The sequence below is a fragment of the Tauraco erythrolophus genome, chromosome 9 (genome assembly GCF_009769465.1).
Source record: "Tauraco erythrolophus isolate bTauEry1 chromosome 9, bTauEry1.pri, whole genome shotgun sequence".
Classification (NCBI taxonomy): domain Eukaryota; kingdom Metazoa; phylum Chordata; class Aves; order Musophagiformes; family Musophagidae; genus Tauraco; species Tauraco erythrolophus.
In genome coordinates this window covers 8,341,483-8,361,713 of record NC_141473.1, presented here as the reverse complement: position 1 = coordinate 8,361,713, position 20,231 = coordinate 8,341,483, and the positions used below count along the sequence as shown (strand labels likewise).

Genomic DNA, 20,231 nt, shown 5'->3' with positions numbered 1-20,231 from the left:
TGCATCTGTGTAATATGCTTAAGTGGTACGACTTGCGTTGCAGGAAGAATGTTGTATTCTCTGACACACCAACATTTCTTTCCTATTATTATAAGATCAGCCTTTTACATTTCATATCTCACCATCTTTAAAAGCCTATAATTACAGAAGCTGATTGAGAAACTATGTTATTTAAAATTAACAGCTGAATGAAATCAAGAGGCAAAGAGCATTTTTATACAAGAAAATAGCACTGTAGAAAGAAAGAGTCTGTACAATATTTAAATATTGTATATACATAAAATTATATTGTTCATAACTCATCTTAAAGTTTCTCTTGTTTGTAAACCATGGAAAGCAACACGCAAAAATCCCAGTATTTAGCTTTTAAAGCATTTAGCAGGCAGCAGGAAACTGAATGCTAGCAAGCACACTTTGTAATTATAGAAAGTATCCAGCCAGATAACTGTGACTAGCATTCTCCACAGTCTTTTTTTTTCTTCTTTTTTTTTCCTAAAGCTGAATGCAGAACAGATTTCACATTCAACTAGGGAATTCTGCAGAAGACACAGAAAACTCAATGGCAAAACGCAGTAGACCAGTTCTGCAGCTCTTTACTGTGGCAAAACTCTAGGTTAAACACAGAAAGCTTACGTGCAGGACTGGAATGTAAATTAGTGAAGTAATTGATAAAGCCTTCATTTCTGACAAGTGTCGGTAATGGATTTAACTCATGCTCAACTTATTAGAAAGGAAGGTTTAATTTAACAATTAACATTGCAAAGTTTCAAAAATGTAATGAATTCCAGCAGGTAATCACGCAGCTCTGTATAAGTGCTCTGAAAGTGTCACCATTTCAGGGAGATTCTACACGTTAGTATCAGTCTGCCAATTTGGAGTAGGACTTGGATCAGAAGTTGTCAATTCATGGCAGATACCATGCAAAATAAAAACTGTTCCAGTTGCAGAAGAAATTTTCCAGGTGCACATGCTTAAGAAAGCATTTCCAGAAAGTTATTATTTAGCAAGCAAGATGCTATCATGACCATCATTGCATTTCACCTGCATTAAAGTTGTGTGCTGATAGCCACGTCAGGAATGCTTCATTTAACGCTATTTGTAGTTTCAGTCTCTTGACTTCTGCCTTCCACTTCACTGGCCATTCCACTCAACCCACAAATATATTATACGCCATTAAAACGTTTGCTACGCAAAAGATATTAGGATACCGTTGATCTGGACATTTTCTCTTTTAAATTGTTTAAATCTTCCAGCCATCATCTAGTTGTAATTCCAAATTTTAACACAGGGATTAACAAGAAAAGAAATATAATCACTTGGAGAAGTGCTTAATAAACCAGATAGGTCAGAGAGACCTTGACAGGATAGAGAAACGTGCAGACAGGAACCTCATAAAGTTCAACGAAGGGAAATGCAAAGGGAATAAGCCCCTGCACCAATATGTGCTGTGGGCCAACTGGCTGCAAGCAGCTTGGCAGAAAGAGGTCGGGGTCTTGGTAGACACAAAGTCGAGTGTGAGCCAGCAATGTGCCCTTGCAACAAAGAATGCCAATAGCCTCTGGGATGCATTAGGAAGAGCATTGCCAGCAGGTCAAGGAAAGTGATTGCTCCTCTTTATTCAGCCCTGGTGAGACCACATCTGGAGTGTCAGGTCCAGTTCTGTGCTTCTCAGTACAAGCGAGATATGGACATACTGGACTGAGTCCAGCAAAGCGTCATGAAGATGATTAAGGGATTGGGGTATCTGTCATGTGAGGAGAGGCTGAGAGAACTGAGACTGTCCAGACTCAAGAAGGCTCAGGGGATGCTAGGAATGTGTGTAAACGCCTGATAGAAGACAGTAAGGATGACAGAGCCAGACTTCTCTGAGGTATCCAGTGAAGGAACAAGAGGCAATGGGCACAAATTCCTTCAAGAATTCAATAAATTCCTTTTAAATGCAGGGAAAAACTTTTTTGCAGTGAGGGTTGTCAAACACTGGAACAGGTTGCCCAGAGAAGTTCAGATATCTCCATCTTTGGAGATATTCAAAACTGGACAGAGTATCCTGCTCTTGCTGATACTCCTCAGAGCTGAGAGGTTGGACCAGATAGTCAATGGATGTCCCCTCCAACCTCAACTACTCTGTGATTCTACAATTTCAGATGGAGACTAGTAAAAGTAAGTTTAGACAACTTAATAATTTTTGAAATATAATGAGGGTAATGCTAGCTATTTAATCCAACAGCTATTTCTGAGAGCTGTGACAGTAAAGGCCTTGTTTTCAAACTGGAGCAAACAATACTAGGCTCCTAATACATATATTTTTCCTAAATCTAATTTTAAGCATTTGTGAGGATTTTGTTTTCAGTGAGATCTCAGAATTTAAGAAACTCAGTTGCCATTTCTTTAAGTCATTGATTTTCAGCACTTAAAATTTTGAAAGCACAAGGCAAAATCAAAAGAATGAAAGAATTCTGGAGACTACTAATTTGTTCCCATTGCCAGAGGATGGTGCTGTTTAAAAAGATACCCCACACAGACAGGCCCCCTACAACAAACACATGGGTTAGAGTTTTTCTTGGGAGGAAGAGGAAGAAGAACAAGAACAAGAACAATGCAAAGAGATTACAATTTCATATCTTTTAAATTAATCTTCAGGACTCAACAATAATCAGTATTTACTTAATACAGGTAGATCTTTAAGCATGCTTGAGTAACTTGGGAACTTTTACTACCTCTGGAACTTTTGCTCCCACAACTTTTTAAAGGTCTTTCAAAATCCAGTCTTTGGTCATCGAAGGGCACAACCATTACATACCCCACCTTCCTAGCTGTTCTCATACAGCCTGCTGAAATTCAAGTTGATTATGTGACATATGAAAGTCAAAAATGGAACAGTGGAATATCAGTCTCACAAACAGGCTGTGGTGGGGAAAATGGGCTGTTAGTAGTTTAAGAAATCAATACCAACTTTGACACTTTTAGAGGTGGCAACATCAATGGCCATGGCTTTGATTTCAGTGTCCCCAAACTGCATAAGCGTTTTGATCTCCCGCCGGTTTGGCACTGCAGCATCAGTTCCCGTGAGATCCAAGCGAAGGGTGCCACACTTTTTCACTCCAGATTCAGTGATGAAGCTGACATTATCTTGTTCTGAGCTATAGATATTGATCACTATTACTAACTGAGAAGGTTTGGCAGGCGTGTAACTGCGTGTCACAGTTTCTCCAAGGGCTACAGATTGGTCGGCTGAGATAAATTTGTCAAAGACATCAGTGCACCAGCGTGTGCCATCTTTGACCAGCAGCTTCTCTGGTGGATGCTTCCCTTCCACAAACCGGTTGAGCACACCCACACCGTAGGTGAGAGGTGAACGCCGCACTTTGATGACAGCAGGGTCTAGACCAAAGAGAACAGCTCCTTTGAGGATAGTGAGTCCCACATCCTGAGGAATGATGACTCGACATCTTGAACCAAAAGCACTCTGGACAGCTTGTTGGAGTAAGGGGGATTCAGCGAAGCCACCCACCAGGAACAGAAACTTGACATTGGTCACTTCTGGCTTATCAAACACATCACCTAAACAGAAACAGAGCCCATTCAATAGGGAAAAATCCACTGTGACAAGGCAATGCAGGTGAAACTCCTAATGCCTGAGTGCACTGAATGTCCCATGCACATGCACAAGATCCAAAACTGCCACATCTATGCCCACACTGCAACTCTCAGCATACACTAATTCCACTTCTGCAGTCTCTTCTATACTCTGTCTCACTGTGAATGGAAGCTTACCTCAAAGCATACAATATTTCTGAAGCGGCATTTAAAACAGAACTTTCATTTAGCTTCTACTAGCAAAGGGAGACATGGATTTCTTGCAAAGAAATCCTGCCAGTCGCATTATGTGTGGTAGGGAAATTACATCATCTTGCCACTTTACCTATCAGTGAGATATTCCCAAGCCTGACTCACACACCCTTTATTGCATTCCATGTAAGTCACCTCGTTTCATATTCACTTATTATTTCTGACCCTAACATCTTAACCACAATATGTAACATCTGCAAAATAATACCTCCTTACATTTTCACAGATGGTCCTTCTTAGCTCAAGCCCACATCCCCTGCTTTCAAGAAAATCACACGGTTCAGTTGCAGGCTCACCCTTAGTTCAGATGAGGCACCATGACTGAGGTATCTGTCACAACTGCTGTAATCCTAGACCTCTGCCTCCCTGCTTACATATGAACTGTTCTGTACTAGCCATCTAACCAGACTGTGACCTCTCAAGTTTAGCTAGTAACTCCTCACATATAGCAAGGAAAGCTGGATATTCCACTCCAAACACAATTCAATTAGTGCTCTGTAATGTGTAGAGCAGCAATACTTTGCTCCGTACATATATTGTACTCTACTTGATACAAATACAATCTTTCAACAGGAAGACTTTAAATACTAAATTTCCCAATAAGCCTATGTCACTTCCTATTACTGGGTAAATAAATTCAGTGCTGCTTAAGCCATGCCTGGAAGCGTTTTTACCATGATGCATCATTTATTATTCGTGATCTGGTCAGTCAGGAGTAAATGTGACTCTACTTTTCTCCTTTCACTGAGGAGAAGTGAACTAGAGGTCTTAGTAACAGGAATAATCAGAAACTAGTTACGTCTCTGGCATTATTTAGTGGTTGCCTGAAACAGGAAAAAGGAAAGCAGTATCTGGGTCAGTCAGGGCGTTTCAGGCTTCTGAATGCTTACAGTCTGGAAGTACAGAATAGCAGGAATATGTGTTAAAATGATGTCTCTTATTTTTATTATTTTCCTAACTACTTTGTAAAGAACTACAAGTTTCAGAACTAAATTCCTTGCCCACATTTGGTGGGTAGTAGGGGGGTTGTCTGATTTCAGTTCCAGTTACGGGTTTGAAACAGGTTAACAAAGCTTCAGCTTCAGCCACTTTAGAAAGTGGAATTACACACTGATACGTACTAAGGTGCTGAACAATCTGGTCAATCGTAGGTTTGAAAAGAGCATTCATTGCATCCGGGCTCATCCTCAGCATTCCCTGGGAGGACCACTTCACAAAGTCCACACTGGAAAAGAACAGAAAGCACATTAAAACATTACAGCTGAGCTGTAAGAAACAGTCAAGCACTCACAAGACACACTAAATAAATAAATAAATTAATGAGTTTACAGAATCTGCATGTTTTTTGCTTAGAAGAAAGTGCCTCACCTCACCCTAGCCCCATACCAACTGCAGCAATGGAAAATTTCAAAGGAGAATTGTTATTTTTGCTTGTCTAATTGTTGTTTTCTTTGCCTGATTGCCTTCTGTAGCATTATTAATGCTCAGCTGCTTCCTGAAACAGCTGGCAGACAATCCAGTGCTCGCTCATCTGAAACTGCACCGATTCATCCCCAGAAGAGCAACATTTAGATTATAGCAGTAGCAGGCCAAAGCCACCGGAAACACACAAGGAAAATGAGCAAGTATGGGAAGCCTCAGGAGGCAGAAGGGAGCACAGCATTTTTAATGAGGCATAACACTTGTTAAGTGAATACAGGCATGATGTTACGCCATCACTGACACACATCCATACAGCTCAGTAATCTCCTTTTCACTCATGCACATTATATGTCACCTTTATACTCTATCCCGTTATCCAGTTAATTTCATCTTATTTGAAGGGAACAGTTACCACTCCCTACTTCAATATTAAGACTATTGATAAGAAGGAGATGGTCTTGTAAGGGGGAATATTTGCAGAGATTTTTAATGATTTCAGAACCTCATTCTCATTTAGGAAGTGACTCCGAGCTGGACTCCAAGTCATTTAGGCTTAAAGTACATTTGCCAATAACTTTAGGAAGAGATGTAGGAGTTTCAGCCCACAGGCTACATTCAGCATTCACTGGACTAAAAATGCAGAAAGAATCCAAGGTATAGGTGCTAAACATCACGCCTTCTGCTCTCTGGCCCCAATCTGCCCCTGATTCACAGGCGCTCTTGTTCATTCTCTTTGATGTCACTAATCTCAAGGTCTCCTGTAGTACATAACTTCGAAAGATGCAAAATGTCCACTTCTACTTGCTCCTTACTTCCTTTTGTGCAGCAGCCTGTGACCTTGTCCTTTAGGGTGCTTTCTTGATCAGGAATTATAAAATCTCTGCAGGGAATTACATCTCCCCATCTACTGAGCAAGTGATCTAACTGCAACATAGTAGAAGAAAGCCTGCCATCACTTCAAAAGAATGTTTTCCTCTCACTGAGCTCTACACAATAGTATATGTTTTCATCGGTGATCTTGTATTGTTCATAACCTTCCTCAGGTCGTTAATACACTTGCACATCTCACTCAAGATCTTGGATTTGTTCCAGGATGCAGGCCTCTAAAAATTAAGGTTCTAGGTAACTAACTTTTAGACATCAAATTCTGTATTTGATCTCATCTTCCTAATTAATACACAAGAGACTCAAAATATATGGTCAAATTCAGGACAGTGACGCAGTGGCGGCCTAACAAAAGACACAGAAAGCAATACCGGGAGAGTGAAAGTCTTGTCTAGAAAAACTTTTGCAAGAGATTGAACAGAACTTTCCATTCTGGAAAGTGCACTTCAGGGAATCCCATTTTCTCATCCTTACGTTACATTTTTACATTATTATCTTTCAGTCTACATGTAATTAAGATATTTTGATTATTTGTCTTTGCTATCAGTAGTTAATTCTGCATCCATTTGGATTCAATTGTCTACTCACTTGCTTTTCCTCAAGGCATGTTCTACACTGTGACCTCGAAACTTCTTGTAATAGTCAATGAAGGAGAAAGGCAGAGTGATGTTTAGTGGATTGGTTCTGTCTGGAGATGCTGCCCGTTTACGAGACTCAAACGCTATCATCAGATCTACCCAGGCGGCAGGACGCTTGATTTTAAATTGCTCAATAAAATCTTCTCCAAATATTTTACACAGGAGCTTTTCAAATTCATAGTCCACACCTAGAGAACCATATGGTCCACCTGTATTACAAACAAAACACAGCTTTAATATTCTGAACTGCTTACTAGATTTCAAGCTGACCAAACAGATATCAGATTGACACTACTAGGACTGCCACAGGAGAAGGTCTACAGAAAGAGGTAGTTTTTATAAATAAAACAGTTGGTCTAATACAGAACATAATCTTACCTTTGCTTCACTTTTACTCCTATACCATCATAGCCACTGTAACATTACCACTATAAAACAGAAACATTTTTATTAGAAGCAAAGGAAACTGCCTCCTTATCCACACATGAGAAGGTGTGAGTTGGGCTCATATTCAGAAGTAGATAGACTTGATGTACAGTATCCCATTTGCTCTTACTAGGTTGTTTCATGAGGTAGTCTTCCAGCCACCAAGACTGAGAACACTCAGTGATGAACCATACACATGAAGACTAACTCAGTATGGAGACATGAGAACAAATAATGGGTTGTCTCATGCAGGTAACAGCTTAGTTACAGGACAAAGTCAAAGGGGATCTTGAGTTCAGGATGGGAATTCCATTCAAGGAATTGCACTTAGTATCTTTCTTGCAGACCAATCACTGTGCATTTTTCCCAAGGGATTGTGGATCCCTCTTGTTAAACTGTATGTGAAATTACTGGAATATATAAGCCTCCCTTTAAATCTAGGGAAACTTCTGTCAGGCCAACAGTCACGTTATAAGGATCTTGTGACACTCAACTATTCATATCTCTACAGTACAGCTCTGAATACCTGGACAGAACAGCAATACACAGGTGACCTCTCAGAGGAGAGGAAGATGACAACTCTACTAGCAGAAGTCAGACCAGGACCACGTCAGGAGGTCGTGGCCTGAACAGGAGTGTATACCACAGGAGAAGGCAGTTCCTTACCCTTCCAACATGAGGTTTACCATCCCAAAGCATCAGAGGCATTAAGTGATTTACCTTTGTGTGCTGACCAGCAGCTAGGTTATACTAATTTTGAATGCTGCTCTTATTTCAGGAGGAACTGCTAGTTTAATGTACTGAATAATAAAGGCAGACATTTCTTTCACCGACAAGTAAAAAAATTACATAAATAAAGCAAGCAGTGGGAGTGATGTTACCTGTTGCCTTGTATAGCTCCTTAAGATGTCCTTCAGGGAGCCTTATCTGATGGACAGTCATATCCACTGTGCCTCCTCCACTGTCAACAACGATGTAACGGTCACCTAGTTTGCCAAAGGACAGGTAAATGATATTTCCATTAACATTATCACAACAACATATTGCAATGAAAGCTTCTCAGGGACATTATCACCATCAGAGATAATGACTTACAAAAAGTCAGGAACATCTATGCTAAAGACTTGATCTTTTTTAGTTATTATAATGCAATGATTGACAATAAATATGAAAATACGATGTTAAAAGCTATGGATTTAGCACAGATGAAAAGTGGTTTAGTAGAATTGCTCATGCTTCTAGTGTACATTCTAGCAGGTTACCAAATTAATACTATGGCATATTTACAAGGCCTATTCTGAGGAAAATATTCTGGTTGCATTTTAACTCCTGGATTCCTTTCTACCATCTCCTTAATAAACTGTATTTTGCTAGAGCATACAGAATAGCAGCTCAGCCTCAGTAACTAGGAGCAGCACATGAACTTGTATTTTTTTCTTTTCCTATTCATAATCACTGTGAGAACAATGCAGTGCACAGCACATCTGTGGGAAATACAATGCTTGCCTGCAATACAAAACCAGTGAGAGCAAAGTTTATTCAAGAAAGGACACTACCTTCCTCCAGTTCGGACCAGATCTCTCCTATGACATTTTCCACCAAAAAGGTACGACTTTGTCGATTACGACGGACGTGTTCCTTAGCTAGTCATTGACAGAGAAAAAATTACTGAGTATAAGAAAGCATGAAGAAGTTGATATGAAAAGCTGTAGGAAACAAGTGCAAGCAGGCTGACAGATCTGTATGTATCACTTCTTAACAAAACAAACGAACAAAATTATTGCATTAGAATCAGGAACGTTATAATGTTGTCCGAGACAGAAGGAAAAATGTTTTTCAGTCACGTTGATCTTCCTTGATACTAACTGGATTAAAACCAATGACGTAGCGTGAAAGCTACAGCTACACACAAGTCTGAATTATTTTTCTAATATATTCTGGTTTTCAAAGCGCCGCCCGGAAGCGGGAAGGCTGGCAGCCAGCGGTGCTCGGCGCTGCCTTTGCCACCAGGCGGCAGCCCCAGCCCGCTGCCAGAGCCACCTGCGCCAGGGAGGCGATCAATCCCCGCGTCTCCAAAAGCCTCATCTAGCAACACTACTAAAACTACTACATCAGTTAACCTACCAGCCTTAGGTGCTACTTAGACATTTAAAATGTCTAAAAAGATGCAGAACAGTCCATGAAGAGAAAGGTGAGTAGTGAGAGCCTTTGCTATTATGCTTCTAAATCAACCTCTACCACTGAATGATGAAAAAAAAAAAAAAATCATTCCCTGTGTAACCTTCACTCACCTTCAAAGGCACTTCTATAAAACAGAAGCAGTAGGAGAGGGGCATTCTGTCACGCATAAAAATATCATTCTTTCTGAAAATATCAGCATGCAAATCACTGAGTGCATTTTGCTTCTCATTTCTCGTTTTTTTTATTTTTCCCCCACTTGCACCCGGACCTTCCCCATAAAGACCCTACGATGCAGCCAATCTGCGTCAGCCTCGCTGCCCTGACTTAGCAGCACACAGCAGAGCTTAGAGGACAAGGAATTCAATGACAGAATAAGCACTCGGCCCACGCGAGGGCCTGACACAGAGCCCACAGAAGTCAACAGGAGTCCTTTCGTTCACCCCTGTGGGCTAGAAGTGAACACAAGAGACAGTCTTTAACTACAACTGAAATAAGCTTATCCTGGCTACTGTGAACAGTAAAATTTTTGGTTTGACTTCACAGCAATAACATGGTCCTTGGAATGCTTCTCTCTGTTTATATTTAAAGGGTTTTTCTCTTAATCTGTTCTCAGCTTGTCTTGGGTACCTGCCATGCCTTTATGAAATTTTAATTCTAACCTCAAATTAATTCACTCCAAACTTTGTTTTCATTAATTTTGACATGAAATCTTTCTCATCCCCAATAGCTTTTACCATTCAAAGTCAAGAAGGAGAATGGTACCCCCCATCCAAGAAAAAGCCCGTTAGCAGAAATCCATGATCTGTCAGGTTCTGCCCACCTTCAAAACCTTAACCAGAGAAACTCTCTTACTATTTTCCAGGAAGCAAATTCCTGCATAGCCTGAAAGCGAGTTCACGTAAAATCACGTGGAACTGGAATGGTTCAGGACACAAACAAGGGGGACAGAAGGCAAGGCGCCCCTGAAGGGACTGTGTCCTGTACAGGGATTGTGTCCTGTGCTCTGCGTGGGCCTCCACAACACTGAGCACATCTGACAAGCACTGGCTAGGAGAGGCATGGATTTGAGAGAATGATGTAGTGACTCTGCCTAAGAAAAAAAAAATACCCTCCAGTAAGTACAGGAATAGCTTTACCAGCTTAATCTTCCATCTGCCTATACTGTTTTGACCTAGTAAATGTGATAAAATAAAAATTCTTCTGAAAAATTCCTTCTAGGACAGATTGGCACACTACTACCAATATCACTGCAACAGTTAAAACTCACACAGACGGGAAATCTGTGCATTATGCAGCAATCCCACCTTACTGCTCCTTCATTTTCCTTTTTTTTTTTTCTCCCCTATTTTCCTCCAATCTCAGGTAGGATATCAACCTCAAAAATCCTTGGTGACAAAGGATCTTTTGGCAAGTGACTTACACTGTGGTCCAATCTCTGTCCATCATTGTAAGTCAGTCTTCAAACATTGATATTAGCAACAGATCCCAGGCCAGTAAATCAGGAGTGCTGCATCTAGTTGCTTTTCTGCAAGCAGATAAATTCACTGCTGTATTCCAACAGCATGTGTTCCCCTGAGTGTTGAAAATAACTAATGGTATTTCATAAAGATGACATCAAAAAGCATCTATTAAAACTCTGGAACACCTCAGACTAAACATCTCATTGCAGATCCAGCTATTTAACAGTGCTTCAATAGTGCAGCTAATCAAACACGTAATTGTTTCCAACAAATTAAATTTAAAAAACGATCCAACATGAAGTATTGATTTTAAGTAAGGCAGAAAAACACTGTTGTGAAAACACTAAAGGACTCCCACAACATCCCAATAAAGGCAAGGCAATGAAGTTATCTGCGTGCTAAAATTTAAGTGCATGCAGCCATGTCTGCTGGATCAACACCTGAACTACTCAAATTACAGTAAACAGCAAAACAGTTTATAAAAGCAAACTGATGCTTGCTTGAAACATTTCAAGAGAGCAGAGACAACAAGTAACGGTAAGAAAACAGCCCTCATAGAGAAAGCAAATTTAGGCATAAGAATCTAAAGAACTGAGTTAACAGAAGTAGTACCCTGTGTAAATCCAGTTCCAATAGTGTCACTTGGGCTGTAACCATTGACAGGCGCCCTACTACTCAGGTCTATCATCTGGTGCAGGCGGAGCTTTCGGCAGTAGATAGAAGCAGCCTCAGGTTCCAGGGCAATGATCAACTGCTCGGGATTTTCAGGAGATGCCATTCCTGCCTGTGAGAGAGAACCGATCAGAGAAGTGGGGTGGGAAACACCACAACCTATCAGACCCTTTGCAGCAAGTGAACAAGCCTGTCCCCAGCTTGCTATTTCAGCTACGTCAGCCCTGTGCTAAAGGTCTTGATCTGGGAATTGTCCTGGCCACAACGTAGAGCACAACGTCGCAGGCTGTAACAGGGAAGTATGCATGCACTTACCATGCTAAGTGTCTAACGGAGCAGCTGCGTGCGTGACAGGTGGGGAACGGAAGAAAGTTGTTTTGAAACCTGTAATGAACAGCCCAAAACCTGAACTCCTAATTAACGCGTGAATCTGCCTGCTAAGAGGGGCCCCAGCCTCCTTTAAGAAATTAAGGAATACCTTTGGCCTCTCCTCCCCACAACAATATTTTAAGTATGTCTTTCTTTATATCCCACATAGATATACATGGTCCTTGCTGAAATAGACTCCCCGCACCATGCAGCTTATTAGGAATATAAGATACACTTTGCCAGTAATCCATCTTCTGACTTAAAGCCAACACTTTCTATTTCAAAATCATTGCTTTTAAGCTCATCCACTTTCATAATATCTTCAAAACAGTATATTCAAGGACTCAAAACACAATAGGACAGGTTCCCTAAACGTGATGAGAACAAGCCTAAAAATAATCTCACATTATAAAATCAGCATTTGCCATTCTTTCTATTTTCTTTCTGGATTTTCAGCCTCCAGACACATAGATTTTCAAGAAGCCACAAGTTCTCATGTAACCACATCACTCTCAGAGCTGGGCTTAGAGAAAAATATCAGAGAGCAGTTGACAAAATCGTGTTTTTGTTTCTCTTCTCCTGTACTTCTCTCTACTATATGATTTTCTGTTAAAATAGGTAACAATATCTTTCAACTCTCTCTGCCCAGCTTTTGGTTTACCTGCTGCTGTTTTTCAGTTAAGTGCCTGAGTACTAAAGCATGCTAGCAAATACACATATGAACATTTTTCTGCTTCCACAGTCAATCTTCCAGCAATCCTTCACTTCAATCCATACGCACACACTGTGGTGGCTCCAGAGCATCCCCAAAAGAAGGCAGACTAACATCACATGAAAAGACTGCAGACCTGAACTAGAATTTGCCTTCCTTCATACAACAACACAGTGGGCTGTGGAAATTGCTGGCTAGTTTAAACCTGCAGCTAGAAACTCAAAGTAAAGCTTGTTCAAAAAGCAACACTGGTGTAAGACTTGGAGACATAAAATCATCCTTCACATTTAGTGACTCTTTTGCCCTCTCCATCTTAGTAAGTAAGAGAAATAGATTTTTATAGAAAGCATCTTCCTCATTGTTGATTACAGAAAAGGAAACACAACAACAAGTAATTTCCAAAATAAGAAAGTAAGGGTTATACTAATCATGGTTGCTCTATTATTTTAAAAGCACACCTCATGGTTGGGATTACAGTCACTTTACACCCTTTATTGCTATTGAGCAAAACTTCTTGCTTTGGTTACATCTACTGGACTCAACAGCATGATCTGAAACTAGTGGAACTGTCTGTGAAGGAAAACACTGTGCAAATACCACAGAATATCAGACCTTGCCAGCTATGTGGCAACACATATTGAAAAAATATTATACTGAAAAGAATGTTTGCAAACTTTCAAAGTTTGGAAAACGCAGATTTACAGCAGCCAGAGTAACCCTGAAAGATAGAAAAAGACTATCAATCAAGCACGAGTCCCAGCCAGACTCTCCCGCCATCATACCACTGGCATGCAAGCAAGTTGGCAGGCACAGGCTTAGACAAAACTCCGGAACTGTACTGGGAGTGAAGTTCTTGCACTGTGCCTTAGTATAAACCCAATCTTTCCTCCAACCGGTCTGGATGTACTAGGCACAAGCGGGGCTGGTTTCACGCCAGCTCGCTTCAACATCACTTATCTCCAGCTGAGCTGTTCTACACATAAAGCTCTAATTTGTTGCATTGCAAAGGGCAACATGCAAGATATGAATCAATGCTTGGTCCCTGACAGATATTTATCTCATCTGTTAAAGAATTCCAAAAACGTACAGTCTCTGCACACAATCTCAGCCCTTTCCTGTCTTTGCCTTTGGGAAGTTTTGCTAAAAGCCTAATCTGAATCTTGCAGCAATTTTAAGGCCAGCACTTCTTGCCCTATGCAATAAGGGTACGGAGAACAAATACCTCCCTACCACCCTGCTGCAGTTTTCATGTAGATTAAATCCATTATCATGTCCTGTAAGACCTCTGGATCTGAGCAGCAAGTGTTGTTTTTCTTTTAATATCCAGCAATGTGGATGAACTTAGCATGCTCAGGCTGCTTTATGCTCTGGGCACATGTTAGCAGCACAGACAACGCAACTCTTAGTCTCGTGTCTAACCTACGCACTAAAAGAGAAAACTATATTTTAGGGAAAAAATCGTTTGTTGCTAAGGATATTAAAATCCAAAGGCTACATCATAAAGTACTTGCAGAGGTGACAAGAACTGAGTTGCACACACTGGGAATGCACTGCTATTTCCTAACTTGAGACGAGGGAAAAAAGACTGTATTAATTGCAAAGTCATCTGTTCTAGGGGGGGATTTTGGTACAAATGTCCAAGGCTGGTTCTGCTAAAAGAAAACAGTTAACCATTAACAATAACACTTGCTTCCTCCCCTCCTCCAGCAGTAGTCTGTACCATGAACTTTTCACATTGCAGCCTGCAGCATGTCAGGAGAGGAAGGCAGTGACCTGCAGCGGATGGACTCAGATCCATGTTCTCAGACCCTCCAAGTACAGCAGATGCTATTCTTGCTACTTTTTCTCTCTAGATGTTATTTTAACATACTCAAAATATCTCCCGAGGAAAACATTCAACAGAAATGACAGTTTTTAACAGTTCAAAGCACAGCTGATCCTAACAGAATTTCATGAAGAAAATGGGTTTTTCTGTTAAAAAGCTTTCCTTCCAGAGTTTAAAGGGCCAGTCACGATGAAGAATGCGTTCTTTCACATCATAAAAAGACCACAGAAAGAATCTTGTACAGTGAAAGGCACTAGGCATCCATCATAAATGAATATTTATACATATATATGTATGGATCAGTATTGATTGTTTCATACCTTGTGTATGTAGTATTTCTACTCAGATCATCAGAGACAGCAGATTACTGTACATAGATATACGTACACACAGCACAGAGAGAATGGAGGAAGGGGAGATGAGAAAGAAAGATGAACACACACATACTGCTAGGGAGGAATGGAGCAACGAGGTTACTTTAATACAAGCTCTGAGAAGATGAAGACAGGAGGTGTTACCTCTGTCTCGTCATTACAGCCAAGGAGAAAGGGACAGATGGGAGAAAAATACTGAGCATGCAGAGAAAGAGGAGTGAAAGCAGCAGGCGGTTAACACAAAGAAACGATGATGCATCCACTAAAAATATTAACTGTAGAAGTGTGGCAATTTGCTGTATTTTACATTCGTTCCTTTCTATCCGCCTCACTCCATGCCCTCACCCACTGCTGCCCAAGCACTACTGTAACTAAGAACAGAGACACACGAGTTCACGGGACAGATCTAAACAATGTCTCAATATTCAACGTTATATTGATCGTTCTGGCACTGGGACAGATGCATCACATCGCTTTTGCCTAGGGCAGCTTACTGCAGACTTTACAACAGAGCCATGTCCTGACTCCAGTCTGCTAAGGACATTTTCTTTCTTCCGTTGTACTCACTAGCAGTATAAACCCAGTCACCGCTTATGAAACATGACGGAAGCAGACAGCGGCTTTCCCAAAAACACAAACGTGGAAAACTCATCATGGAATTACAAAAATCCTTTGAGCATCAGAAAGTTCTTAAAAATGAATTTATTTGCAAGACATTGCTGCATTGATATACCTGGAAGAAGCAACGAACACTATGAAAATAATTACTTTAAAAGACGGCCCCAAACTCCTTTGCTCATACGCCTAGGGACTAGGATTGACCAGGATTTCATGCTTTGACAAGAGAACTCCCAGATTTTCACTCACTTCAGTAAAACAGGTCTCTGAGGTGCTGCCAGCGCATCGCCATTCATTTGCCAAGATACATCATTGGCAGCAAACCTCAAAGTGCTCCAAAGCCTCACACACTGGAGCACAAATAACTTTACCATCCAGACCCAGGTGGATTCTCAAGCTGGCCCACTAGCTCTGCTTTTATAGTCAGAGATATGTCACCAGACGAGAGCCACGGCTGACCACAAACGCATTCTTGATTCCCTGAACAGCATCAGCCGCCAGGTGTTAGATTAATGCATCATTAGCAAAATACTGAGGTCTGGACTGAAGCTCAGTATAGCAGTCTGAGCCCTTCCAGAGAACTAACTGATATTCACTCATTCCATATGCAGAATCATCATGACTATGGATTAAAAGATGCTACTTTTAAAACCCAGCCTCACATGCCACAACGCAAAAGGAAAAAGGCAGTGCACATTTATTTTTTTAAATATTCTAACGTATATGGCCTTAAAGACAGCATTATAGTAGAATATTCCAGGCAGTTTGAGTCTTTTTAAAAGGCAATGAAAGACATGAGATAGGTCTAGATGAAGAGCTCCCATGTCTGAAAGCCACCATAATCAGAAGCGTCAGCATTTAGCTGGAGTACTCCTGTGTTTGGTAATACAGCCAGGCAGAACGCTGTCGCTCCCTCAGGCTTTATTTATTACACCACAGAGACCTCAGAAGGAATAGCATATTAGGAAATACACCATCACTGACAAGGTACACATTTCCTATTACTATCCTTGCAAGCTATTGAAAGCAAAAGTTGGATCTCATTTTTGCTTTTTCAGAGAGATGCATCAAGCACCTTTGTTACAGGCAAACAAAAAAAAAAAAGCCCAACCACTGACTCGTAACACAAGGAACATGGTGTACACCCATTTCTTTGAGCTATAAAACTGATTTAAAAAAATCGTGATACTAAGGTCTTAAATAGTGAAAAAACCCCACCATGTACAGAAAATAGTACTCCATCTGCTGAATTCAGAGACGGTGATTTATTATTAGAATCATCTGTTAACTGGAGTCAGCCCCATGCATTTTGTATTCATCTTTATTTCCTTAAGCTTCGCCTGCCTGGAAATCCTTTCTCTCTTTCATGAGCACACATTTCCTCTACTCAAAAGACTTTAAAGTCAACCTTTTTTTCTGAATACTAAAACTTCTGAAATCTTACAGCTGACTGCTATGAGGGCTGGGAGGCTCTCAGCTCACACTGCAGCTTTTCTCATTGTTAGGGACGCGTAACCATGCTTTCCTGCACACAGCAGCTTATTTTCAATCATTTCTGAAGCTTCAGCCCTTCCGTCAGCACTGGGAGATAACACAGGCAGGCACACACACTTTCACAAGATCACTGCACAGGTCTAGTTCACTTCTGGAACCAGATAATTAAAAAGGGTCAAACCTACAGAATGAAACTACATTAGGGGTCACGTAGGAAAGCAGCAGCTCACAGGACTAAACCAGCCCCACGCAGGCAGACTCTGAGAAAGACTGTTAGTGGAGGGATCTGTGTCCTGGTTTCAGCTGGGACAGAGTCAGCTCTTCTTTCTAACAGCCAGAAGAGCTCCGTGTTTTGGTTTTAGTCTGAGACTCGCTCTGAGAAGAACGCTGACAGCACAGTGATGTTTGTAGTGCGAACTGAGGTCTCAAGGACTTTTCAGCTTCTCATGTTTTACCAGTGTGCAGGAGCACAACAGGATAGGGGGGAGCACAGCCCGGACAGAGGGTCCATGACTCTCCTTATGATTTGTGCTTAGACTTGGCATTGAGGGCCAAACTGGCCAATTAGTATTCCGTCTCATGCAGCGTCATGCCCTGTATAAAAGTGAGGTACAGCCGGAAAGAAGGGCTTTGCTCTTCTGGGGCTCTCACTTTCGGACTCTCTGAGCGCTCTCTCTGTCTTGCTCTATTTTCGGGCCTCTTGCTTGCCCAGGATTGCTGTATCAGGATTTATCTGTTTTGGGATTGTTAGTTTGGGATGAGACGGGCCTCGTTCAAGGGGTGGTGAGCAATTACACCGTGCATCACTCATTCGTATATATTTATCATTGCACATATATGTATATATTCATATATTAGTGGTAGTAGTATTAAATGGTTCTTATCTCAACCCAAGGGTCTCTCTCCCATTTCTCCTTTAATTCCCTTCCCCATCCCCGGGAGGTGGGGGAGGGTGAGCGAGCGGCTGCGTGGAGTTTAGTTGTCAGAGTGGCCTAAACCAGGACAATCTGCCTTATGCTCTTCTGCGCAGGGGGTGGGGGAGATGAACACATTAAGTAAACAAACAAAATAAAGATGAGATATGGTTACCTCACACTGACATAGCATTAGATTCAGATGGTTCTTGCACCTCGGTGTTATGTTAACATAAGCAAAAAAGCCCCAACCTCTTAAGATGCATCTGTACATAATATTATAAACTCAGCATCTTCCTTATGGCAAACATATGGTGAAAATATATCTTAAGACAGCTCTGAAAAAGGTTCAAAAAGTTAAAGAGAAATGGTTAAGAGTCAGTACATACTGGAAATAATGGAGGTGCAAAGGACCACTACAGAGATTGAGGACTAATCAGATCTGTGCAGGCAGTCTGGTTTTGACTCGTGTTTCACTAGAACCTTGGAGTCAGGGGCAGAGCAAACTGCAGCTGGATCTACCTCAGTGCTAATGCTCACATTAACTCGCACAGTGGTGGTCTTCACCACTGCAAGAGGAGCACAGAGGACACTCTGACCCCTTGGTTCCCCTTTGGTCCAGGGAATAGTTCAAGCCAGTTCTCTGAACTAGAGAAAATAATCTGATTGAGATCTATTTTTTGTCCACTTAGTAACATTTGCTATATCATTTTCAGGGTCAAATGGAGTAAGTAAATTATTCCAACATATACTCACAGATTTTAAAAAGTGCATTTTCTCCAGATAAGAACTGTGCTTATACTCAGGACGAGTGAATTTTCCTTTCTGTTGAACTACTAACCAGTGAGATGATGCTGGCAAGACTCTGCACTCCTTACTAGCTCAGATTACCTACCTGTAAAATACATACACTAGTGCCTTTGTCCTTTATGCACTGAAAGCCACTAAAGGAAAACATTTTGTAAACCAAATATGGAGTAATATAGTAGATTACTTTCATGGCAGTTAAATTCAATCTTTCAGAAAGAGAAGCAAACTAAGAATGAGGTCTGGATGAATTCTAACTTACTGCTTTGATAAATTTTGTAGTCATCTAAGACCTGATTCAGTACTGCATTAGTGCCATAGGCACTGCTTTCACAATTAATAAGGTATTTCCAGATACAAAAATGTAGCATAAATAGACAAACATGTGCAAGAGAAGAACCACCCTCATTAGACAGTTGGAAAAACAAGGCACAGAGACTAAAAGCTCTGGCTAATGTTGCGCAGGAACCCACGATAAGGTGGGAATTCACTCCACAACTCCAGAACTGCAGTTCCGTGTCCCAGCCAAACACTCCACCAAACAGCATCTTCGATTTCCGCATGTGACACTTAGCACGTGCAAAAAGCTTCAAGGACAGCTACAGCACAGCTACATACAGCCCTGGGTCTTCGTTCTGCTTTTGCAATTGGCCACCTCCACCAACTGCATTACTTTAATCACTTCTGAAGCAACGCTGTAGATTAGATGAGCATAATGATCCATTTTTCCAGGTGGCAGGAAGAACCTTTTAAACCTGTTTTACCACTAAAGCCACCTTTGTAGGTACCAGAGATAAATTTTAGAAGTTGGATTCCATGAAATAGCTCTGTAAAGATAATGTGGTTCATTAGCAAATGAAGCTCTGCAGGCCAACGTCATTCAGCCAAAAAAACAGAAGCTGTGAATTAACAACAACATTTTTCTATTTTCCAAGATATTTATTATAATTAGTGACAATAGGAAAGCCATGATTGCAAGTTAAGCACCGCACAGCCTGGATGAAGAAAGTATTGTGTGACTGAATGAAGGGAACACAAAACAGCAGTTGGAAATTAAGTGCCTTGTGAAATTTACTCTGTTTAAACTAATCAGTTCATTGTGTTAACGGATTCATGATAACACCATCCACTTAGTGCCTTGGTAAGTGAGCTCTTCTCTAATCCTCCTCCTTTTTCACTAGCTAGCACTTTCGCCAGTTCTATGGCATCAAACTGGGATGTCACAAATAAACGGCTGAGATCTAATTATAGAGGCAGAGCATGCCAGGAAAGAAGATGAGCAACATGGGAAAAGGCTCTCAGCGTTATCACAAAGAGGCACGTCAGGGGGAGCTGGGTTGGCAGGGAGTGGGGCTAGTGGGTATCACAAAGCCGCACAAAAAAGCACAGTGCATGTGGTTTTGCCACATCTTCAGCCTTGAGACTGAAGAAGCCTTCATAAAAAATGTCTGAAAATCACTACGCCAGCACGTACACCGATTCTTTGCCATTAGTCTTCAGAGCGATGAAGAGGAGCGCAGTACAATCAGTATCGTGAATGAATACGACAGTGAGGTCAGAGAGCCCATTTAGCTCAGTCCACTCA

The 20,231-nt window shown here is 41.1% G+C and overlaps 1 protein-coding gene across 1 annotated transcript in view; it reads right to left on the bottom strand.

The window, feature by feature from the left end:
* Positions 1–2,926: 2,926 nt before the first annotated feature.
* Positions 2,927–20,231, bottom strand: part of HSPA12A (heat shock protein family A (Hsp70) member 12A) — an 84,215-nt gene continuing 66,910 nt past the window's right edge. The window contains exons 8-13 of the mRNA XM_086616804.1: positions 11,474–11,645; positions 8,777–8,863; positions 8,102–8,206; positions 6,745–7,003; positions 4,971–5,074; positions 2,927–3,561 (exon numbers count right to left, since the gene is read on the bottom strand). Coding sequence (XP_086472930.1) covers positions 2,927–3,561; positions 4,971–5,074; positions 6,745–7,003; positions 8,102–8,206; positions 8,777–8,863; positions 11,474–11,645 — 1,362 coding nt within the window. The remainder of the gene's footprint in view (positions 3,562–4,970; positions 5,075–6,744; positions 7,004–8,101; positions 8,207–8,776; positions 8,864–11,473; positions 11,646–20,231) is intronic.